The 24,109-nt window shown below is 43.5% G+C and overlaps 1 protein-coding gene across 4 annotated transcripts in view; it reads left to right on the forward strand.

Moving 5' to 3' along the window:
- Positions 1–24,109, forward strand: part of rev3l (REV3 like, DNA directed polymerase zeta catalytic subunit) — an 88,200-nt gene that overhangs the window by 26,701 nt on the left and 37,390 nt on the right. For 2 of the 4 annotated variants that reach the window (XM_037751702.1, XM_037751704.1), the window contains exons 2-8: positions 7,294–7,483; positions 7,633–7,707; positions 10,778–10,938; positions 14,976–15,117; positions 16,782–16,876; positions 19,799–19,903; positions 22,736–22,820. In XM_037751702.1, coding sequence (XP_037607630.1) covers positions 7,294–7,483; positions 7,633–7,707; positions 10,778–10,938; positions 14,976–15,117; positions 16,782–16,876; positions 19,799–19,903; positions 22,736–22,820 — 853 coding nt within the window. Of the gene's footprint in view, positions 1–7,293; positions 7,484–7,632; positions 7,708–7,961; positions 8,132–10,777; positions 10,939–14,975; positions 15,118–16,781; positions 16,877–19,798; positions 19,904–22,735; positions 22,821–24,109 lie in introns of those variants that run through there. The other 2 variants (XM_037751703.1, XM_037751705.1) reach the window with 2 other exon arrangements.

The following is a 24,109-nucleotide window of genomic DNA, read 5'->3' on the forward strand; positions in this document are numbered from 1 at the left end:
TAGTCATTTTCAAAGGGGTCCCTTGACCTCTGACTTCAAGATATGTGAATGATAACGGGTACTATGGATACCCACAAGTCTCCCCTTTACAGACATGCCCACTTTATGATAATCACATGCAGTTTGGGGCAAAAAACATGCAGTTTTTTTAATGCAGTATAAATGTGTATTTGAATATTTCTGCATACTGGGGTTCCTAAACAGTCATGAATTACATAAATTGGGTATCACTGTAAAGCTGAGACTCTAGTGGATCCAATGAGCCCAACTGTATTCATGTGTGATGATGTTAGTCCCCATAGTAGCCATTTCATTTTAGTGAGAATGTTTTTTGAAACTTGACCTCACTGTATAAAATGACCTGTGGTGACCTCTAGGTTAATCACAGCCTCATGAAACTTTACAGCCACAAACTAGAGACCTAGATCATTCAGAGGATGGATGGCTTTCCTAGCTAGATTGACAATAAGGGGGTTTCTGAGCAGTTTACACAACAGAAATTGTCTTAATGTGGTATTTTGGAGGGATTATTGATCATTTTTCTCAATTCTTGATTGATAAAAAAATGATTAAATATAGCACCAAATCTGTGTAACAAATGGTATCAACCCAAAAATTGCTGCAACAACTTATGAGGCATAATAGAGTATGGGGATGGGCATCATATACTTCTATCATAATGTTATAAACCCTTATACACTTTCACTATTCATTTTAATTAATTAATTAATTAATTAATGACAATTCACTCAGTGCTGAGCTGTATCTCAAATCAATCTTCAGGTTATCAGCTTTCAGATGATGTACACTACTTCTATGTGACATCTACTGTTGACCTGCTATCTCCCCCTAAAGACCCCCTGTACCACCCTAAAAAAAAAAGACAAAAAAGGGTCTCAGAGGTTTAACCGAGGTGCACCTGATCAGAGACTTTAAGCTGTTAATGTGACGTCACTGTGTCCTGACTCAGCCACTCACATCTGGCAGGCGGCCGACTCCGGACTAAATCACCGGAGACGGCGTCCTTTTGCAGACTCTGGTGAAGTCAAAGCGGTTAAAACGATATTCGGTTAAGAAGTTAGACTCTAACTTTACACCATTAAATCAACTGAAAACATAACACACTCATCTATATTAGTAGCTAAATCTACAGATTGAAGGTATTTGAGGGCACAGAGGGAAGCAACATTGGGAAAATACACAACAGATACACTCAGTTTAGAGAGGTGATAGCATTAAGGTCCAGTAATCTGACACACACACACTCTGGAAGAGGCAGTATGTTGCTCACTGAGCAGCCTGGCAGAGCGCCAAGCCAATGAGACTGAGAGAGAGGAGGTCTAGAGGAGAAGAGGAGGAGGAAGAGGGATGCTGACAGGGATGGCAAAGCAACTCCATGTAAAGTAAAGTAAAGTATATCCAGGTTTCAGAAAGCTACATTTAAAGTGTCAGTAGGCAGTATATTTTTGGCATCATAAATATTGTTGTGATATATTTAGGGATGTAACCATACCAGAAATTTTGTAGTAATACTAATACCAGTGTAATTTCACAATTCTCAATACAGATTTGATACCACAGTAAAAAACAGTACAATGGCTGCAGCTGTAAAAGTTTTAACAAAGATGCATCAACTTTAACAGTGTAGATGTTGTCCGTAACACTCGCTACAGTGTCAGAGAACAAGGGCAACTCCAGGAAAGGACAAATAACAAAGCGTGCGAAAGATAATAGAATGCATGAGAGAGACTTTCAGAGAGAGTTATCAAAAATATGGCTACCGAGTGCCTGTTGAGGGGATCAATCCTGGGACTAACCAGTTATGAGACTGCCTCTCTAAAAAGGCCGATTCAGGTGCCCGGTGTGCGCCGATTCAAGGACTGTATTTTAATTCAAGTGGTCAGAAAAAAAAAACACTCTGGGTGGGCTAAAGTGGAAACCACTCTGATTTGGGTGGTAATGATGGTTGCGACAGTGAGAGTGAACAGCAGCATACAGCTCAGAGGCAATTCCTGCAAAACTGTAAGAAAAATAATGCACCTTTATTGTCGGGAATATGTCAGTCTATCTGCTGTATCAGTCTGGTCCTTCCATCATGCAAACACTGTTCAAATATTACAGAGATTGATGCCTCTTAATTGGGCTGTAATTCAATTCTTATGTGCACACGGTTGGTCATGTAATACAAAAAAATGTTAAAAGAAAGCAGGGATTTTTGCCTTTTTATATAGAGGTGAGAAAGAAGTAGAGAGCTGACAAGAAATGAGGGGAGAGAAGGAGAGAGAGGGAATGAGTAACGGTGAATAGAGACCTACAGGGCTTTACAGGAACACTGTTGCTCCTTAATTTCATTGTCTTCTGTCTCGATTGCCAAGCCACGTGGTGGTTCACTTTTCCACTGTGATCTGTAGCTTTGACTTCTATCTTTAACTTTATAACCTGTTTTTGCTGCTGAATCAGTTTGACATCCTGGATATATCCTTCAAACACATATTGTAGACCTGTCTTCTGTCTGCTTCTCTCTGAAATGGCTTTTTTGTTTTTCAAAAATGTAATAATTTGTATGCAGGGATGTGCATTTGTACTGTGGGCGCTATGGCAGCTATTACAGCTCGATGGAGTGGCAGCGTGGGGGGTGGGGCTTAGCGAAGGGTCCCCCAGTCCTAAGTTTGATTACATCCCAGTTAATGAGCCAACATCCACCTGACGCAGCAGATGTTCTGTCTATCTGAGACATGAAATCCTGGTTAGTCAGTCTATAGTCTTTCAGGCTCTTCTAACATCTTCTTCTTCTCTTTCACACCCATACATATACACCCCTCCCTGTTTTCTTTCTCATGCACACACTCACACTCTCTTTCTCATATTATAATTTTCCTCTCTTTCTTTGACTCTCTCTTGCTTTCTCAGACACACTTTCTCCCTACGTCTCTCTTTCTGTAGTCTGACCAGCTGGGTGGAAAGAATCACTTGTTTATCTCTCCCGCTGTCCGTCAGGGGCTTTTGCTTTGCCGTTGCCTAGCAACTGCAGCCGAAGCCGACATTGGCTGCTTGGGGTGTGTGTGTGTGTGTGCGCGTATGTATTTCTGTGTGTGTGAGACTCCATGTTGACACGGCAGACTGAGGACAGACAGACGCGTTCCGTCCTCGCCGCTCCTCCACCGCCGGAGTGGCTGCCGGCACTACACACACCTTGGCCTTGTACATCTGAGACGCACACACACACACACACACACTCCAGACTTGACAGAGACCTACTGATCCCACTGTCCCTCTGCATCTCACTGGCTGCAATACCATAATCTGTTGATTATTTTTTTCATGATCCCAGACGAAAACCAGCCTTTTTGTCCTACATCCATTCTCTCAAATCTCTTTTAATAAGCCCAAAATATGGATGCTATGCACATTTGTATTTTTCAGAATAACCAGGGCCAGTTGCACTTATGAATGATGAATTACAGGTATGTAAAATCTAGGTGCACCTAGAAAAATGCAGCTATGAAATGTATTTTATTAGAATTCTGAAGGTGTCAAATACGATGGCTCATTACCGAACAGTAATCCAGCTGATCAGTGAAACCTACGAGGTTTTTGGTGAACGTGAGATAAACAAACTAATAACCAATACATAACACCATCAAAAATGTTTAAAGACAAACAACAAAGATTTACTTTAAATTTACAGTGAGGAACTTTTAACTGGTTATGAAACAGTCTTAATTTAATACTGATGTCTCTATTCGACCTACATAAGCAAGAAGATTGTCTATTTCTATATAGTTGTTCATGTTGCGTGCCATCAGGTCCGATTCCCCACAAATTTACAATTTTACGGCACGCAGACAGCCGCGGACAGATCCGGCTTCGCTGCCGCTTTCGACCTGCAGCCGGCGCTCCGGCTCCACCTACGGCCAGGAACAGAGCTTTGTCTCGCTGCTCCTTCGGACTCCGCTGGGAACCAACACCGACACCACGCTGCTGGAGGCCCTGGCCGTATTGCTGGTCCCGCTGGAGGGAAGGGAGGCACGGGAGAACCAGAACCGGGACTGCGCGGGGCAGACTGTCATATCCAGTTACAGTAAAATAGGTTAGAGGTTTTCTAAAGGGACTCTGGTGCTCAGAAATGGTACCGCTTTTGTCCAGAGGGACTGTCAAAATCAACACAAAATGAAAGTTCCCTGTAATAACTCTCAGTCAGATTTGACTCAAGTCAAACCTTCCATTTCGTCCACTCTGGTTTCTGTTTTTTCATTTTTTTGCCGGAGCTCAGTCGTTTGCTCTATGATTTTCTTGACATCTCTTTACGTCTCTTCTCGGTATGTTTTGCATTCAGATTGGAAGTCTTTAATCTCCGTTGTGATGGAGTTTTCCAGATCAATCATTAGACGTTTAATTTTGCTGTCCTCTGTCCAAAACTCTGGCGTTTAAGTAGACGAGTCTGTCGGCTGTGTGGACATCTTACTATGTTTCTTTTGTTCTCTTCTGTCAAAATTCTTCGTTGTTGATCCAGATGGTAGGTTCACTCCCCGCTTTATATATTTCTCGTTTTTGATTTACAGCGCTTATCATGTTATAATTGTATTTAATTTTATGGGTTAGGAGGACGCTATTTACTTATTTTTCTATCTTACTCTTCGGTTCCATATGAACCACTGGGTGTATACAATAATAAAAGAAAAATTGCAAATATATACTGCACATATTGTGGATGTATAATATATGAGTGATTTGCAATAAAAGTCTTAAAAAATAGTCAAACCTTCCTGGCAGTTTGAATAGTTTAAAAAAACAAACATAACAACCAATAAGGTTTGGATAAGGCATAACAAAACGCAAAGGAAGGGAAGACCAGACTAGGGTTAAAATATCATACTATAGTGAAAAATGGTGGTCATAATTCACCAGATCTATGACGGTGATTATCGATATGTAATAATCTCTTCGATCAGTTGATTGCTGTGGACATCAGAGATTGTGGGCTAGATTGTTCATAGTTCAGTTTTTCATAGGTTTAATATTTCATAATGCAGCCCTCGTTTAGCCAAGCATATTAATACTATTTCCAAGGACAGAATAACAAACGGAAATGTCCCGCTTTATCTCCTAATGACGGTCTACTCTGGTGTGTGTGTGTGTGTGTGTGTGTGTGTGTTTCGCTCCCACACACACACACGCACACTGGTCTCGATACCGCTGTCCTCCACAGGGAGCTCTGCCTGTGAGCTCCAGCATATGCTGCTCCCTGCTCTTTATACGCTACATGTCTGACTCAGTCTAACACCGGGCCTGCTCTGAGCCGCTCATTGTCTTTCAGCACCACATCTCATCTCTTGCATCACCCCCCTCCCCTCCTGTTTGGAGGCAGTCGTATGTATAGTTGTGCAGAGAGAGATGCTGGGAATATCCTTTCCTCTTTTGGAAGCTCCACTTTGGGTCCAATCGTGCCCGGGGGACTGCGGCATCGCACGCATCGTCTGTCATAGCATAGCATGAGGATGGAGAATTGGCAAGCTGTGGATGTGCATGTGTAATGTGTGTGTGTGTGTGTGTGTGTGTTTTGGGTGGAGAAACAGTGCCAGAACCTTCCTCTCCTGAAGCCCTGCTGCCAGTGATGAGTGTTGGGGAGGCAGGCATGTCTCTGGGCATGTGCAGACACGTCTGGGCAACAGTCAAGCTCCTGCTCAATACTGCCTCCTCCTGTCCAACTGGGTGCAAGTTAAGTGGAGAGAGTGAGAAGCTCAGATTTCTGTGAGCTTCTTTGTTGTCTTCATTTTTACACTGCTGTTATTATCCCTTATGTAACCCGATTAAACATAGCGCAGGCTCCTCCAGCAGCCTGCAGATAAAAGCGCTGGCCCGGGCTGATAATGAATCGGAGTGTGGTGTCTGCAGCACAGCTCACCTCAAATGACTCTCAGCAGCGCGCGTATCTGTCTGGCAGTGATGATGTCACGCCGCCCCTGTTATAAATACTGTATCTCTCCCCAGCTGACCTCACTTCACATCACTCCAGACCTCAATCCTCTCTCCCCTCTAAGCTCCACCCGTCCACCCTCCAGCCACGCTCTTCCTCTTCTGTTTCTGTTCATTTATTTAGCTAATGGGCTGCTTTAACACTGTGTGCATGCCGGTCATGAATCATGGCATTTACAGAGCTGGTTGTCGCACTCATTCATCTGTGTTGCAACCTGCCTTGCAGTGATTGGTCAGAAGGAGGAATAAAACAGTGTACTGGACCCTCAGCACACTCCATCCATCTCACTTGCACCCTGTCAGTAGATGTAATAGTTTCTGTTGGAGAAGTCACATCTCAGGCTCCAGCTGCTCAGCTTATGTGTGTGTGTGTGTGTGTGTTCAACAAAAAACTGAGTACAGTGGGTTGATTCATATTGCACTGTAATACTTGCACCTATTTTTATTTGGTGACAAAATGAAATCCAATACCAACATAGCACTTCATTTGATGCCTTTTTTCTACTTCATTCTAGGGCCGCTTGATTATGGCAAAAAGAACGGACATGTTGTAGTCCACGTTTAAAAGTTAAATGCATCAATCTGGTGCACTGTGAGAGCTAAATTAAGAGGCTAGATCTATGAAGAACTTTGTGCTCTAGTAAACAATTTAATAATAAACACATTGGTTATATGGATATGAATGGTGTAGGGCTGACCTGAATGCTTTGAAGCTTCGACCGTTGCCATGGTATTCAACCATGAGCTTCAAACCGAAGCTTCGAAGCCCAAAAAATGTTATTCGGGACAGCCCTAGAATGGTGATGACACAGCAAAAAAAAGTCACACCCACAGAGCATGGCTAACGAGACAGGCTCCGTGTTTCAAGAAAGGCCAGGCGGGTTGCCGACATCTCCGCATTGAGGACAGCCTGCCTCACAACAAAGCACTAAGCGGCGAGGTCCAGGGCAGGCGAGGGGGTGCCGTAAAGCACCATCTTCACCCTGGGCCTTTCCAAGCTGACCTACAGCCGGTCGCGTTGCACCATCACGGAGAAAATACGCCCCGCTGAGTGGGGCAAAACTGCTTTAAAGGAAAGGGGTGCGCTGGATTTATGACACAAGACAAAATAAGAGCGTCATTGCGAAAAGGAATGCGGCACAATAATCGTTTTGGTCTCCTAAAAATGTCTTATTCATGGTTGGGTTGTACTTAGCTCCACCCTCTCGAGTAACTGCTGGTTGCAAAATACCAAGATGGTTCAAACGCGGTGGCATATGGATAAATGAGATCAAATTGTAAGCCTGATGTTCAATAGATTTGTTGTTGTTGTTGCAGGCCAGAAAACGTGTCTCCACCTCCATGGCGTGTTCCCCTACATCTACGTACCATACGATGGCTACGGGCAACAACCGGAGCGCCACCTGCGGCAGGTGGCCTTCAGCATCGACAGGGCCCTCAACGTTGCCATGGGAAACCCCGCCTCCAACGCCCAGCATGTCTTCAAGGTGGTGCTGGTCTCTGGCATGTAAGTGATTTCTGGTCTGACCGACGCAACTGAGCTGATGAAGGCTACAGAACCCTTTTATTAAAATTGATAAAATAACAATGAGGTAAATCCTTCTAATGAATGATCCAGGTTCGTGGTGTTAATGTGGCCCTTTTCTTGTCTTCCAGGCCTTTCTATGGCTACCACGCTAAGGAGAAGCACTTTATGAAGATCTATCTGTACAATCCTCAGATGGTCAAACGGTAAGGTTACTGCGGATCGATGCACTTTAATGTGAACGGGGCTCATCCCGAGCCTGTTTGATGGGACTGAATGCCAGACTGTGTGCGCGTGACTCCGCCAGCTCACTAAACGAGAATCGATCGCTGCGTATTCAGTTGTACAAATTGATTGGCTGTGTGTGTGTGTGTGTGTGTGTGTGTGTGTGGGGAAGCACACAGGAAGACTGTGAATTATTTGCCAGAGCGATCAGCGTTAGCGGCGACAACAACGTGAGGCGAGGTTGTGCAGCTGAGTCGGTGCTCGGCAGAGAGCCGAGTGACTCACAGAGAGCGAGAGAGAGTGACAGAAAGAGGCTTGAGGAGAGGACGATGTATAGCGATGAGATTGAAGAGAGAAATATGAAAGGAAAAAGGCCGACCGAGGAAGAGAGAACGAGGGAGCAAGGTAAAGAAAATACCTGAAGGAGAGCAATAAAGAGAGATACAAGGACAGAGGGAGACTAGAGAGAAGCAGAGGGTAATAGAGGATGAGGAAGAAAAAGAGGAGACTGTGAGTGGCAGGTCTGGCCGCCCTGCATCCCTCCTCAGCCCCTCGTCTGTGATCAGTCAATCAGTCGGCACGCAACTGTGACCTTTTAAAGGGGAACATGACTCCAGGGCAGAGCTTAAACATCCACACAGTGAGCTGCTCTTTATCTATCAAGCAGCGAGCACCGTAAAGACGAGCTGTTCTGTGGTTGAGGATGCTTCTGGAAAACAAGCAGTCCCTTTTTTCTGTGTGGACATTCAGATTTAAACGAAGGGATTACCTTTATACTGTATATTTGAAGAGAGATCCACGGATTTTAAATGTCAAAGTCAATTTGAGAGGCAGAACTACTCGTGTGTTCTGCGACTCTGGGGAGCTCTCTGATTTTAAAGGCCTCTTTAAAGCTGCAGTAGGCGGGTTGGAGCAAATATGATTAAAAAAGTTATTTTTATAAAACGGTCGCTATATCCTGACAGTAGTGCATGAGACAGGTAATCTGGGGGAAAAAATCATGTCTCTTGCTCCTAATGGCATTTGATTACACAGACCGGAGGAAAACAACCAATCACAGCCGAGCTGGAGCCTTGCTGTCTCATCAAATATCTGTCAAATATGAATCAATATTCTGTTACTGTAATGACTAGTTCTCGTCTCAAATGTTTTCAGAATCATCTTGTAGTGTACTGTTTAGCTGTAAAACGAGAAAGTTTGTGACTCGACAGCCATGTTGAGATCTGTTGAGGGAATACCAAGCACCGCCCACCAGCTGGAGCACACTTTCTCATTTTACAGCTAAATAGTGCACTACAAGATGTTTCTGACAACATTTGAGGAGAGAAATAGACATTACAGTAACAGAATATTGATTCATATTTGATCAGTGCTGCCTAGTTCGAGTGACTGACAGCTGCCTTCGTTGAATGAACAGCCAATAGGAACGCTCTCCCTCTCTCTGAAATGACCTGTGATTGGTCAAAGTCTCATTGGTCTAGATTTTTTAAAGCCTGAAAACAGAGCCAAGAGGAGGTGCAGAAGTCTAGTTATCTCTAAAAGTACATTACAGATAAACTAGGGATGCACCAATATTGGATCAGGGACCGATACTGACTCAAATAGCTGGATCAGGTATTGGTGACAATGGGACCGATCTATTCAGTTCTATGTTTATTTATATATATATATATATATATATATATATATATATATATATATATATATATATATACACAAATAATGTTTAAGTCAAGCCTGATGTTGCCTTACATATAACAGAATGATCCCAGTCACTTCCAGACAGTGAGGCATACAGCAGCTTATTAGTTAAACACCCAGGTATCGCTATCAGGACTGAAAAATACCTAAAATAAACAGCACAAAAATGCAAAAAGATCAGCTTTGTCAAGTCTTAGAAAATGACCGATGGGACTCTTGATTATCTCAGCTGAGGCTTGGAAACTACAAATAGAAACCGAAATCCTGTGTTTAGAACGTTGGCTGTGTTACTGTAGGCGGGGGTCATGTTGTTTAAAGTCCCAGGGAGACGGTGAAGTACGGTCCAGACAGTCCAGTTGCAGAAACAGATTAATGTGTTTAAAGCTAAAGGTTTTTTCAGATGGCAAAACACTGCACAACAGTTTGTAATACTCATGAGGGCAAGTGTAGAAACAGTAGAAATACAGTGTTCGTGTTACAAAGTAATCTACTAGGAATGTGTGTTTGCATGTTTTTGATTGGCCAATGCAGCATCTTACCAGATGACAATGCGCTGCTTTGCAGCAAAAGTTGAGCCTGGTTCAGCTTTTTAGCCGTAGCTGGAGACATTATGTTTTCGTGTTGTCTGTCCATCCGGTCCATTCTCGTGAACGTGATATCTCAGGAATGCCCAGGACGGAATTTCTACAAATTTGGCAGAAACGTCCACTCAAGGATGAACTAATTAGATTTTGGTAGTTAAAGGTCAAAGATCAAGGTCACTGTGACCTCCAAAAACACATTTTTGGCCATAACTCAAGAATTCATATGCTAATTATGACAATTTCACGCAAACGTCTAACAGGATAAAATGATGAAGTGATGACATTTTGGACAGACATGGATGTAAACTGCAGGTTGACTGGTTGGTGGATCTATATTACTCTTTAGAAAGTGACCTCGCTCGTAGTATATCTGAAGAATATCTCGTGCTCCATTCGCCAGAGTTTGCTCGCTCGCTCGCTCGCTGTATGCTAGGAAGAGGTGTAAGGCCGTGTTCAGACAGACAAAATGCATTCCTCGTAGGCTTTCTCCCACTCAAGGGCTTGAAGTTTGTGGACACGTTTTGCATTGAGCACCTCATTTTTGTACTCAGCCAGGCAACATTGCAATTATATCAGAGCACAACAAAGCCCTTCACTTCCAGAGCAATCTACACCATCTCAGCTATACCAAAACCCGTCTGTTATTGTGTAGATGGGGGGAAATAACTGCTAAGTTTGTGTCTTTGATAAGTAAGTGTGTGTTTTTCCTACCCCAGCCAGGTGGCAGATATCTTGTAATAATGGAATAACCTCTGTTTGTTGTTAGGGTGTGTGAGCTGTTACAAAGCGGAGCGGTGATGAACAAGAGTTACCAGCCCCACGAGGGCCACATCCCCTACCTGCTGCAGCTCTTCATAGACTACAATTTGTACGGCATGAACCTGCTTAACTTGGGAGCTGTCAAGTTCCGCAGGGCCCAGAACAAAGGTAAGGGACAAAGACACAACTCATCTGTTTTCTTTTCCTGTATTCTAGCGCCCTTTTCTTCAGATATGGCTGAACCAATTCAGGCTAACATGCTGTTATAATAATAATTTTGTTCTTTGAAAGCAGTTTGAGGAGTTATTTTTGTTAAAGGGACAGCTTGGGTCTTTTGAAGTGTATTACCTTCAGTGATGACGGTCGGCAAGCCCCCAGTTTGGAGAAGCAGACAGGAGTACCAGCACGGGAAAAAGCAATGTACTGCTGTGGACGGGGGCAGCAGCAAAACGGATTTTAGACACCTAAAAACATGTTTCCGACGGGGAACTGAAGCCGTTATATTGCTCTTTTCAAAGCCACCAGACTATTGTGTGACTTTGGTTAGTTCGGATTCACCAAAGTCACACAATAACACAAACAAACTAACCGATCGAGGCGGCGGTAGACCAGCAACTCCCGTGTTCTGCAAGGTAAAATTACTGTTTTTGTGAATGTAGTCCGGTGGCTTTGAAAAGAGCGATATAACCACTTCAGTTCCCAGGTGGAAACGACTGTCCCGCGGCAAGGTAAACATGCAAAAATATTCTAAATGTAGCGTACACTTAAACTGATATGGCCAACCGTCATCTACTGCAGGTAATACACTTACTATGGATAAGTGCCTCATACAACCCCACTTCAAAACACCAGAACCATCCCTTTAATCCTGGACGAAGTTATCTTGAATAACAATGCACTCTTATTTTGAAATTATTGCAAAATGAGCTGAGAACTGAAAACATGATCAGCCGTGGTTTCCACTATGTTAACCACGACCAGTGAACGTGGTTAGACTACAACTGATGGGAGCATGAGTGATGCGGTTCTCCCCAATGAACTTGCAAGAGATTTTATCTTTTAAAGTGTTTAAAGTAAGGGTTTTCCTTCTAGTCATTTTGATCTAATTCCATGATAAATGACATTTGCCCTCACCCCCTGCCTCCTCTGTCTTTGGGGCAGTTCTTAGCTTACTGTAGGTCTTCCCCTGTGCTGTTCAGCATGTGGCCTACTTCTGCTGTCACACAGGACACACTGCTGTTTCATGTCTCTGCTGGACAGTGTGGGCATAGCTGAGCTTCCTCTCTCTCACTGCATTGTTCTCTTCTGGCTCAGCGGGGATGGAGAGCGGGCCAGGGACGGCTGCCATGCCTTGTGTCATATCCAATTAGTCCTGATCTCACCTCGGCCTCGGGATGCCTCTGTTGTCTTTGGAAAGCTCTCTCTGTTTTCATCTCTATTGTGGCCCTCTCGCTTCTATTCATTCTCTCTCTCTCTCTTGCTTTACTCTGTGCCCCTGACCACTTTGAATTTCTGTCTCTATTTTTATTTTCTCTCTCTCTGGTCCATTTGAGCCATTTTATTCTTTTCATTGCTGTTCACCGAAGAGGCAAAAGTCAAATCTAGTGAAAGCACACTGACCCCTTAAAATCATTCAATGAGATTCTACAGAAACACACACGCACACGCACACACACACACGCACACGCACACACACACACACACAAAAAATGGAATCAAAAGGTGTGAGGACAGAACATGATGAACAAACAAGCCGATATTGTGTTGCGCTCTCTGTCCTGTGTTTGTCTGTTGGAGCTCTATCAGCCCTGCAGAGTGACGACACACACACACCCACACCCACACCCACACACCCACACACCCACACCCACACACACACACACACACACACACAGAAGACCTGCATCTTTTCCAGGTGTTGCCGCTAACAGGCAAAAGTTGCACGCATCACTTTCTGAAATGTAAAACAAAATATTGGGAATACTTGTCAGGCTGGTGTTGGCTTTGTCTAATTTTAGCAACTCTATACCCAGCTTAGGGCTGGGCGATATGGAGAGAATCAAATATCATGATATTTTTGACCAAATACCTCGATATTGCAACGATATTGTAACGATATTGTAACGATATTGTAACGATATTGTAGGGTTTACCATTGGTGCTTTCACAAAATATTTACAACATGATATTTTTGAGAATCATCAGTAATGTGGATATAATGACTGAGTGTAAAAGGCAAATAGTGGCCAATGTTAGCTTTAGTTAACAAACTGTACATAGATAGGTATTCTTCTCTACTTGTGCTACTGTTACGCTGATGATTTAGCATGTCTCAGATAAACTTTTCAATTGTTTTATGAAAAAAATAAAATACGAAGTAAACACGCTGTACATCACCAGGAGACTTAATAATGATGAGCTTAATTAGCCATTAGCTGGTAATTGTCATTCATGGCCTCAGTTAGCTGCTGTTCAGCAAAAGGTCATCTCACTTAAAGAAACATTGACGAAGCACAGCAGCTGCTTTTATATCCTGTCACATTCCTTCTGTCCTCAGGTTGGACAGGAGATCCTTTATTTTACTTGTCCTTAGCCAGCAGATGAAATAAGCACCATGGAGCCTGGTGTCTCTTTTACTGTTTAGTAAGTGTAACTTCTGAACTGGCCAGCTCTGTGCTGAAGTGTTGCTCAGAATGACCATCTACCAGCAGCTACAGCAGAGCCACACTCATTTGATATATATATATGTGTGTGTTCAGTGAGGACAGCGGGTCTGCTCTTCAGGCACCGAAACCCAGCAGTCACCTGGGCCTCACAGTGGGAGTGGCAGACCGAGGGGTTCCTCTCTCAGATCATGGGTCAACCTGCCTCTCACAGGCCCATCTCTACTTCCTCCTGATGGAGACTTAACTCTGTTTGATCACAGCTTAGTCCTAATCTCAGACCAGTACCTCCGCTCATCATGGCTGTTCATCCCCCCTCTCTCTCTCCTCACACTCCCAGAGAGCATCCAGCCCAGCGGGGCCACCATCACATAGGAGGGGCATTAATGATTCAGGACAGGAAATTCCACACTTGACTTTAATAAAGTTCTTTTTTTTTCTTTTTTTTTTAAATCCTCACGCTCGACTTCCCCCCGACTAAAGCAGGGTTCCCATGTTTGATCCACCTCTACACTGATGCAATCAATGGAATCAATGCAGCGTACAACAGAGAATCTAAAACACCCCGATAAAACCTACACCTGTTTACATTTTCTTCTACCCCCTCAAGAACTTGAAAGCAAAGTTCTTAATCTGGGATAAAGTGGGAGAATAATAAAAGGGACTAGACTAATAAAATGGCTCAGTTTGAGATGAATAGAAGCCTTAATATGTTTTTGAAGTCCACTACACACACACAGCTAAAACACTCCCCTCAAATACAGTTCAAGCGTCTAAACTACAAGTAGAATGTGTCCTCGAAATGACCCAGAATGATGGTGACTCATTATACCTATACATAACTGCATAGTTTCACGGGAATATTAACTTATTCTTGTAGTTCTGGCAAACTTTAGTATCATTGATAATGGCATTTACTCAACAAGTTAATAGCAACGTTTCTAAAAAAAAAAAAAGAAGTCCAACTGGACAGGAAACCTGAGCCGGTCTGAGACAAAACCCCAGGTTAGCCAAAAAACATTAAACATTATAAAATGATTACTCAAGCTGTCCGTTTTAAAATCCAACACAGTTTACAATCCAGTTTCCTGGTTCAACGTTGACCTACTATACTTGCTGCAGGTTTGGGTACACAATGATTTGTTTTATTTTATTTAAAACCCATTGAGGGAGAGCCCTCGTTTTCAATGGTGCTGAGGCAAACATACATTAAATGGAGAAACAACTGAAATCAAAGAGCAATAAAAGAAGAATCCATGGCTATATCAATTAACCCCTTACCATTCCGTCCTCTTTTTTTAGAAGGGTAGGGGCGGGGTACAGGGGGTCTTTAGGAGGAGATGGCAGATCAACAGTATTTGTCACATAGAAGTGGTGTACATCATCTGAAAGCTGGGAACCTGAAGATTAATTTGAGATGCAGCTCTGCAAGTGATGATGGTGCTTTTTTTTGTTACCCTACTAGATCTGTATTTGACTAGCTGACGGCTCCTTACTGTACCATGTGTGCCTGTGTGTGTGTGTGTGTGTGTGTTTTTCTAGAAGACGCAGCAGTGAACCCAGACAGGCCAACTCCCAGCAGTCGTCCCAGCATCAGCCCCTGGAAGAGCCCCTGCACCTCCAAGCTCAACGACAGCACCCTGGGGGGCACGTTTGTCCGCTGGGAGGAGAACGCCATACCCTGGTGAGTCCCAGCCTCGGCAGCATTAGCTCTCACTGCGAGTGAATGTCCTGACAGTAAAGGCTGAATATCACTCGTTCTGCAAGAGACTGTTCTCTTCTCACAGTTTGTCCCATCTCTCTCTCTCTCTCTTTGTCAAATGGATGAGGTCTTACTGAAATGCTAATAGCCCGTAGTTATCTCCGCCAGGGGTAAGATTGTGGGGAGATGATGCGTTTGGTTGTGCCTGTCTGTCTGTCCACTGCTAATTTTGCATACCTAAAAATGTTTGTGCTCATTTTGGAGTCTATGCTCAAGGACCTCTCGTGGTTGCAGTGATTATACCGTCATTGACCGCTGACTCCTCGCTCCTCTTAACCGCAACCGATCAACGACTGCTTCAGTAGCATTTCAAGCAATTGGCTAAAATAACAAGCCTTACCTAGTCTGATGCAGGCCACATTTTGGCCTTTGTTTTGGCTCAAAAACTGACACCGTAGAAAAGTTTGGTGTCATTTTGAAACAGAGCTTCTGCAGAATAATTAGGCACGATACAAGTTGAATGAATCCCTTTTTTTTAATATCTTTGTCGCCATCTTGACTGTAAAGCTAAAGTTATACTTTCCGCGAGTACTCGAGGGATTGCGTGACATAAATTTTGTCATCAGAGGGTGTACGTGTAGGCTCGGTGCCGACGTCTGCGTACCACCAATTTGTTGACAGGTCTGAGCGGCCGTTACGCTTCAAGTGGTAGCGTAGCGATCTACTGTACATGTATGATACGCATACTCCAGAAAGTAGTATAAACAGAGCTACTATGCATCCATGGTGTCCGCAGCTGTCCGTGTATTTGTCCCTTCGGGAGTATAACCAAGGCCGAGACCAATGTGTAACAATTAGTGGGATCTATTAGCAGAATTGGAATATAATATTAATAAGAATATTTTCTTTAGTGTATAATCACCTGATAATAAAAGTAGTTGTTTTCTTTACCTTAGAATGAGCCGTTTCTATCTACATAGGAAGCAGGTCCTCTTCACAGAGTCCGCCATGTTGCACCGCCATGTTTCTACAGTAGCCCAGAACAGCCAAACCAAACACTGTTAACTTTTCCTGCTTGGGCCGGAGTCGATAACGTCACTCGCTCCCGTCGCCACCGCCTCTCGCTCTTGCTCTCGCTCTCGCTCTCGCTCTCGCTCTCGCTGTCTCGCTCTCGCTTCACCACTCACTTCTCTCGTACACACACTCCACACACTGGCTCTAGAGAGGGACATTCGTGTTTTTGCGTCGGCCACTGTAGTTCTCCAACACGTTTGGCACACGGAAGAGGCTTCAGTTGGTCACAATCTCCTCACCTCACCGCTAGATACCACCAGGACCTAAACACCGGATCTACACACCGGACCTTTAATGGAACCAGGAGAGAGATTCAACTCTTCTTTGTTTGGGAGAGGGAGACACACATGGTGGAGATCTGCACTCTGCTGAGTGCACTTTTCTAGTTTGTTTTAAGTTTTGTTAATGTTTTCATCATTTTGGAAGATGTGTTTTTACACCAATCCTCCTGTCCCATCCCACTTTCTTTCGTCTTCATATATCAAAAAATAATTTTTAAGCAGCAGTACAACATAATTTACTGTAGTACCCGTTGAAGTATTTTAAAAGCACTTGTTTGTGTCTGCCTGCAGCTCCCTGGTCCTGGATGAGGTGGAGAAGCAGAGCACCTGTGAGCTGGAGGTCGATGCTGTGGCTGTAGACGTCCTCAACCGCCTGGAAATCGAAAGTAAGATCTCTCAGGACAACATCCCTCCAACTGCCTGTGCCAGTGTTGTAATAAATAACAAATATGATAAACTGGGATTTTATGAAGTGGTCAAACACAGAGAGATAAAACAAAATGTAAAAGTACAACAACAAATTTGTAAGGGATAATGTACAGCAAGCCGCTCATTGTTATGAAAGAAACGCTTATTACACGTCTACTTACTGAAGAAAACAATAATTTGATACAAAAACGGTCTGCCAGAGTCTGACATCAGAACTGCGCTCATAGCAACGGTCCATTATAAAGAAATTTCAGACCGCAGAATGCCGTGATCGACCAATCAGAATCGAGTATTCAACACAGCCGTGTAATAATAAAGGATATTATACAGATGCCAGTCTGTACAGGTGTTTTTAAAAGCTTTTTAAACTTTGAGACACTGAGAGGGAGTTTGTTCCACAGTGTTGGAGCTAAAACGGTAAAAGCATGGTTCCCCTTTATTTTAAGCCTGGACCGTGGATCTTTTAACAGCATTTGATTTTCTGATCTTAGGGGTCTCGGAGCAGACTAAAGGGTTAAGACCTCTGAAATGTAAAGCGGAGCCAGACCATGTAAGAGGATGTAATCAATACAATCTTAAATTGAATTGTGGTAACAAATGGGAAGCCAGTGTAATTGGTATGCAGGACTTGGAGCGATGTGTTCGCTACGTCGAGTGTGTTTGTGAGGAGTCTTGCTGCTGCGTTCTGCACCAACTGTAGACGGGCGACTGCTGCATCGGTTAAGAAAGTAAATAATGAATTACAATAGTCTAGGCGGGAGGAAATGAGGGTGAGGATTAGCAGGATGGAACAAGACTCGTAATGTGCTGATTGAAGTTGAGGTACCGATCAAAAACATATAAGACAGGTGACGGATAGGTGAAAGGTCATCTGCTGAATCATCAGTGCTTCAGGTGCAGCACGTGACTGACAGAACTGCTCAGGGCATTTCCCTCTGACCATCTCCACACATCAAATCCATTAGCAGCCCTCAACACAAACACCGTGGAGCTGACCTAACACCCCCTGTCACAGGGGAGCAGAGAGAGAGGAAGAGATGAATCCAGGGCGGAGGGATATTTCACTGAACTGAACAAAACCCATAAAGCAGATGGCATTATCTGACAAAGCCATGCACACCCAGAACACGTGCAGCTATTGCATCTATTTGGTTATGCATCTCTCCGCAGAATGTGCCTAAATCACAGGATTTAGTGACTTTGTCTTTGGCCTCTTTGTTGCAGTTTTCAATATTTAAAGGTTTTATACGTCTGGATTTGTTTTATTTTAGGCTACATCCACACGAATACGTTTCCGTTTTAAAACAATCTCCATGCACACAAGCATTTTAGCACCGTTTCAGAAATAAACTCCGTCCATACGTCCAACACGTTTGAAAACGCATATCACATGACCATCTATCTCTCTCTCACACAAATCAAATTTACTTTAAGAATGAACAGTTACAAATCAAAGTTTTACAACATTATGGGTCAAGAAATTTGGTCAACACGTCTCACCCGTTTCCCTTTGGTTTCGTTGTTGTCTGTTCTCACACTCGTAGCTCTGCCGTGGGGCTGGTAGTCCCTGTCGTATTGGAGAGCAGCATTTATTTTTTGTACGTTTACAGTTTCCTTGTGAACTTCACAATAGTTATGCAGAACAAAATGAGCATAGATAACAAAAGGAAGGTCTTCCATGTTTATTTCACCCGAAACCGGCGCTCCATATAGGGCCGATAACGCCCCGGGACACAGGATTTGTCGCAAATCGCTCAAATAATAGCTTGTTTTCTGCGCATGTAGGCAGTAGCATCATTATAAAATGTAGAATTTAACTGCACGCCAACTGCTGGCACAGACAAAAAGGTCAGCAACGCCTGTAATTTGCAGCTTGTAAACAGTTAAAAAATGAGAAGATGTTTACAAAAATAGTAAATAAATGCATCATCGTTTTAGGGGTTCTACAACGCTGAAGTAGTGTAGATGCTAGGCATAAATATAGCAAAAGTTATGTGTTTTAAAACAAAAATGTGTGGATGTGAGGGAAAGAGAAAGCCAATCCTTGTTCTTGCCATGGTGGAAAAAAAACCCCGTGTGGATCAGAAGAGTAGTCGACACGTGTTGATAAAGCTAAAAACTTGGCATGGTTTTAAAATATATATAAATACACCCATCTTGTCGGCTATCTTCTCCCTAACTGGGATGCCAAAGATATGCTCTTTTTTCTGGCTTTAGGTGGGAAAATCATCTTTGTCCACAGTGTCAATCAGAACAATGCTCTTAAACAAGTTTTAAGACACAATTTGGATCTTTTTGCCTTTTTTAAGCCCTTCAGTCGAAGCCGATCACGGACCAGCTGTGCTGGTAAACACAAGGGTGCGGTGTGCTGCTGGTTTCTTGGCGTTAAAGTCAAACATTCTCACTGGCATTTAAAGCCACACGAGTACAGAGTTTGTTGGTGCAGCGTTAAAAAGAGCAGATCAGTAAAGATGTCCTTGTCAGGATGAGGCCCTTAGGTTCCCCCGGCAGAGCCAGTTCTGCTGGATGTTCGTTTGTGCGTTAACTTCCATGGAGGCTGTAAGTGTGCAGCGAGTCCTTATGATCTAGATCAGCCTGGTCACAGAATCGTAAACCACAACAAGCATCTGTGTTGGAGTGGAGACGGAGTGAAGAGAGGCCACTCCAGGGCAGGCACCGCTCGTGTTCTGACTCATACTTTTCCATCTGCTCTATAGCCATGTATTAAACCTGCACTGTTGAAAATATAACTACAGTATGTATGGGTTGGATTTGACAGTTGAAAACCTGTCTTTGTTGGAGGTTTAAAAACTCCTCGTATAGACGGCTACAGAGTGTGATAGCTGACACTTTGTGCTGTGACTGTCCTCCGTGTCCAGATCAGATTGGCAGGAACCCGGGCCTGCAGGCCATCTGGGAGGACGAGAAGCAGAGGAGGAGAGAGAAGAACCAGACTTCCCAGATAGAAACCCCCGAGTCACAAGGTGAGCACATCCACACTGGAAACTCTCTGTTCACAACACTTTACTATCAAAGACATGAACACAGTCAGACATGACATGAGGCACAAGGAACTCCTTTACTTTGCTTTTTGTGTCCATTTTATGCTGATTTGGTTCTGGGCTTCTTTCAAACACTGCTGACAGAAATGTCATCAGATTGTAAATATGCCACCAACCTACAAGGTAGCTGTTTATTTATAGGATAAGGCGAGCGATACTCTATATTTTTGTTATTGTCAACAAATCCCATGAAAAGAGTAAGACTTAAACCAACAATGTTAGTCCGTCTCTCAATACTTTCTGACTTCCTTAAGTTGGATCTTGGGTCACAAATATAGTTTAATTTTTACTAATATCCAAATTATTACCCAAAACAGCTGGTCACTGTAGGATTTAACTAATGTTAATCAAACAGTGAATTTAGGGACTATTTTACTTTTTTTTGGTTTCATTTTTGGTTTTACTCAAACTGACATTTACATAAAACATACTTAATTAGATACAAATATAAAGTGAACCAACTTTTCCATTTTTTTACAATGAAATTATAGAACACAAAAATAGAACATGGGGTGCTTTTTATTTTAAAAAATGATCAAATAAATAATTATTAAAAAAATGTACATTTAGAAAAAAAGAAAAATTTAAAAAAAGGACGTTTTTGTTTTAATATTTGGAGATGTTAAAAGTAAAAGACCAAACAGGAGTTTGTCCCACTTAAAAGCTATGTTTGTCCCAAATATAGTAACTCATTCTGTATAAATCTTACGCCAAAAATATTTACTTTTGGACAGGCCCAAAACAGGTGATAATGGTTAGCTTCCTGGGAGCCCCAGTTCCTCCAGCAGCTGGAAGAGCCTGAATGATGAGACTTCAGAGCAGGAGTAATAAAAAATCTACTAACAGTCTTCCAGCCAAATGCTCTCCATAAGGTTGAGCTTGATATCTTCCATTGAAATTCAAAGTTTTAACCAAATTTCCTCTGGAATGCAGCTATTAGTTTAAGGACTATTTTTAGCAGCGGATTAATCCACATTTGGTGCTCTAGTGAGTGTTTGTGGCAGCAGGACGGTGTATGTGGGACTGAGCCGAAATAAACTACAGTGTGTGTGTTCATGGTGGTGAAGGAACAGTGTGGCTCACTGATGTGTTTTATAATGGAGCTCTATGGTACAGAGGAAGCAGAGATATCAGGCTGTGATACACACACACTACTCGTTAGTGGATACATTCACTGTTGGTTTGGTAAATTCACGATATTGGTTGGCAATAAGAAAACATTAGAATATCACCAGACTAATCCTTTGAGGAATAATTCTGGGTTATTATAACTTCAGTCTTGGTGAGGTACTAACATTGTTCTCACCAAGTTAATAGCTGAGATCTGAGAACGGGGCAACATTTCTAAAAAGAAGTCAGATGGAGAAAGAAAGACAATACACCAGACGGGTTTTACACAACTAACTTTCGAGGAAAACGTACACCGATCAGCCATAACATTAAGACCACTGACAGGTGAAGTGAATAACATGGATTATTTCGTTACAATGGTACCTGGCAGAGGGGGGGATACACTAGACAGCAAGTGAACATTTTGAACTTTGTGTTGGAAGCAGAAAAAATGGGCCACTGTAAGGATGTGAGTGACTTTGACAAGGGCCAAATAGTGACGGCTAGAGGACTGGGTCAGAGCATCTCCAGAACTGCAGCTCTTGTGGGATGTTCCCGGTCTGCAGTGGTCAGGACCTACCAAAAGTGATCCAAGGAAGGTGAACCGGCGACAGGGTCAGACCCAAGGCTCATTGATGCACGTGGGGGGAGCGAAGGCTGGCCCGTGTTGTCCGATCCAATAGAAGAGCTACTGGAGCTCAAACTGCTGAAAAAGTTAATGCTGGTTCCGACAGAAAGGTGTCAGAACACACAGTGCATCGCAGTTTGTTGCGTATGGGGCTGCGTAGCCGCAGACTGGTCAGGGTGACCACGCTGACCCGTGTCCACCGCCACAAGCGCATACAATGGGCACGTGAGCATCAGAACTGGACCACGGAGCGATGGAAGAAGGTGGCCCGGTCTGATGAGTCACGTTTTCTTTTACATCATGTGGACGGCAACGAGTTCGAGGTGTCGACTCGGCCTCCAAATTCTCCAGATCTCAATCCAATCGAGCATCTGTGGGATGTCCATGTCTCGACGGGTCAGGGCTGTTTTGGCAGCAAAAGGGGGACCTACTCGATATTAGGCAGGTGGTCATAATGTTAAGGCTGATCGGTGTATTTGTAGAGCTGTTTTCTCAGATGAGAAAATGGCCAATACTATGAAAATAAGACCGAAAGTGAGCTGGTCTCATTTCATTTGTACTAGTCTTTCTGAGTTCTGACAGTGTTCTGAGGCAATGCAAATTCTTCTGCGGCTAACTGTATTGTTTCATCATGTTTAGCTCCTTGTTAGCCAGTTATGTGTCTTTTGTTTGGAGGACAGTGTTTGAGTTTTCCATTACCCACACAAGTCAGAGTCTCGTCATTCTCAGAACTGTCCGTGTGTGTCCGTCTCACACACACACACACACAAGTTTGGAAATAATCTGTTGTTCAATAATGGTATGTAGAATTACACCCAGTTTCATTTTATTGTTGTGCTTATGAGATATAACTCCACTGACAGCAACCACTACCGGCATACTCAGCGTCAATTACTGACCACAGTGTTTCAATTGTAGCGAAGAATTTGAGGTCTAGGGAAAAAAAACTGCAATATTTGAACAGTTTCCAGGAATGATGGACGCAGTGTTGAAATAGTTTGTGTGATGTTTTCCAGATCATGGGTTTGTCACTTCAACGGAGAGCGAGAAAATCTTCATGAAGAGGCTCAAGGAGATCCTGAAGGAGAACGAGTTTGACGTGTAAGTTCCTCCGATCTGTCGTCGGCGGTGACGTGTTGGGGGCGGGATTGACGGGACGGGGCTCACCAGATGTTTCAGGACAAATACAATCTGAAAGTCATTGTTGGACAGTCGTCCCAGTGTCACTGAGGAAAGACAGAGACGCTGGGAGGAAGCTGGATGAGAGACACAGTGTTTGAAAATAAGCACAAGATGCTTCCCACAGTGTCAGACCACATTCATCACAAGTTTCTCTCGTCTTTGATTCTTTGTGTTGAAGTGTAATGAAGCCGTCGCGTGTCCTCAGTTCCCCTGTGCCTCTCCGCTTCACGTCAGTGTCTCTGTCCTCTCAGGGCAGAGAGGGAGAGAGAGGGAGTGACATGGGAAGGAGGGATTGAGAAAGTGAAGTCAGAGCAGATGTAGCAAGAGGGTGGAGAGAGAGCGAAGAGAGAAGGGGGAAGGAGAGAATGAAATGATGTCGACGAGGTTACACACCCCTCCCTCCCGCTCCCACGGTGTAACAGGCAGAAAGTATTTCCTGTTATAAATAAAAGTACAGTTGGCTGGGCGGCCGTGCGTTCCTCCGCATCAGATCCAGATGGCTTCTATTCACTAACCTCCTGATATCAGACGGGAACAGAGGAGAGAGAGGGGGAAGTACTGCGGTGTGGGCTTTCGGCTTGAGTGATGGAACACACAAACACTCCCAGAGAGCTGGCTGGCGGCTCTCAGCTCTCCCACTGCCTGACTGTCTCTCTGTTAATACTCACACACGCAGCTCACCACCTCCTGTCTGCTGGCTTCCCCTTACTCTATTATGCATTGCTATTGTTGCTGCTCTATTCTCAAGGTCTCACTTGGCACTGCAGGCTTTGCTGGAAATTTCTTTTTTCACCTTTTTATCTTGCATGTTTTCAGTCCAGGCCTCAAACATTTTTAGTGCTATTTCTAATCACTCTCATTCTCTTAACCCTCTACTGCACGGATTATGTTTTTGAGGGGAACAATATTTTTTGAAGATTGGGCTGTACTGATAATGTATGGCTGTAAATCGATCCGAACACAAGTGGACAGCTTTAAGTATGTCTGTTCACACCTGGCATTAGAATGCGTCTCAACATGTGTCTTCAGTGGCCACTTGTGATCCGATCTCACTTCCCCGCTCCATATGCAAATAAACACGTAGTAAACACACGGCTAATACAGCAGATGCTGTGACGTAATATTACAGGAATGTCAGTAGTGATGTCCTACATATTTGTGAATTCTGGTACATTTTATTAACATCAAAATAAAAGGTTATTGTACTG

Source organism: Sebastes umbrosus, chromosome 18 (assembly GCF_015220745.1).
Source record: "Sebastes umbrosus isolate fSebUmb1 chromosome 18, fSebUmb1.pri, whole genome shotgun sequence".
Lineage (NCBI taxonomy): Eukaryota > Metazoa > Chordata > Actinopteri > Perciformes > Sebastidae > Sebastes > Sebastes umbrosus.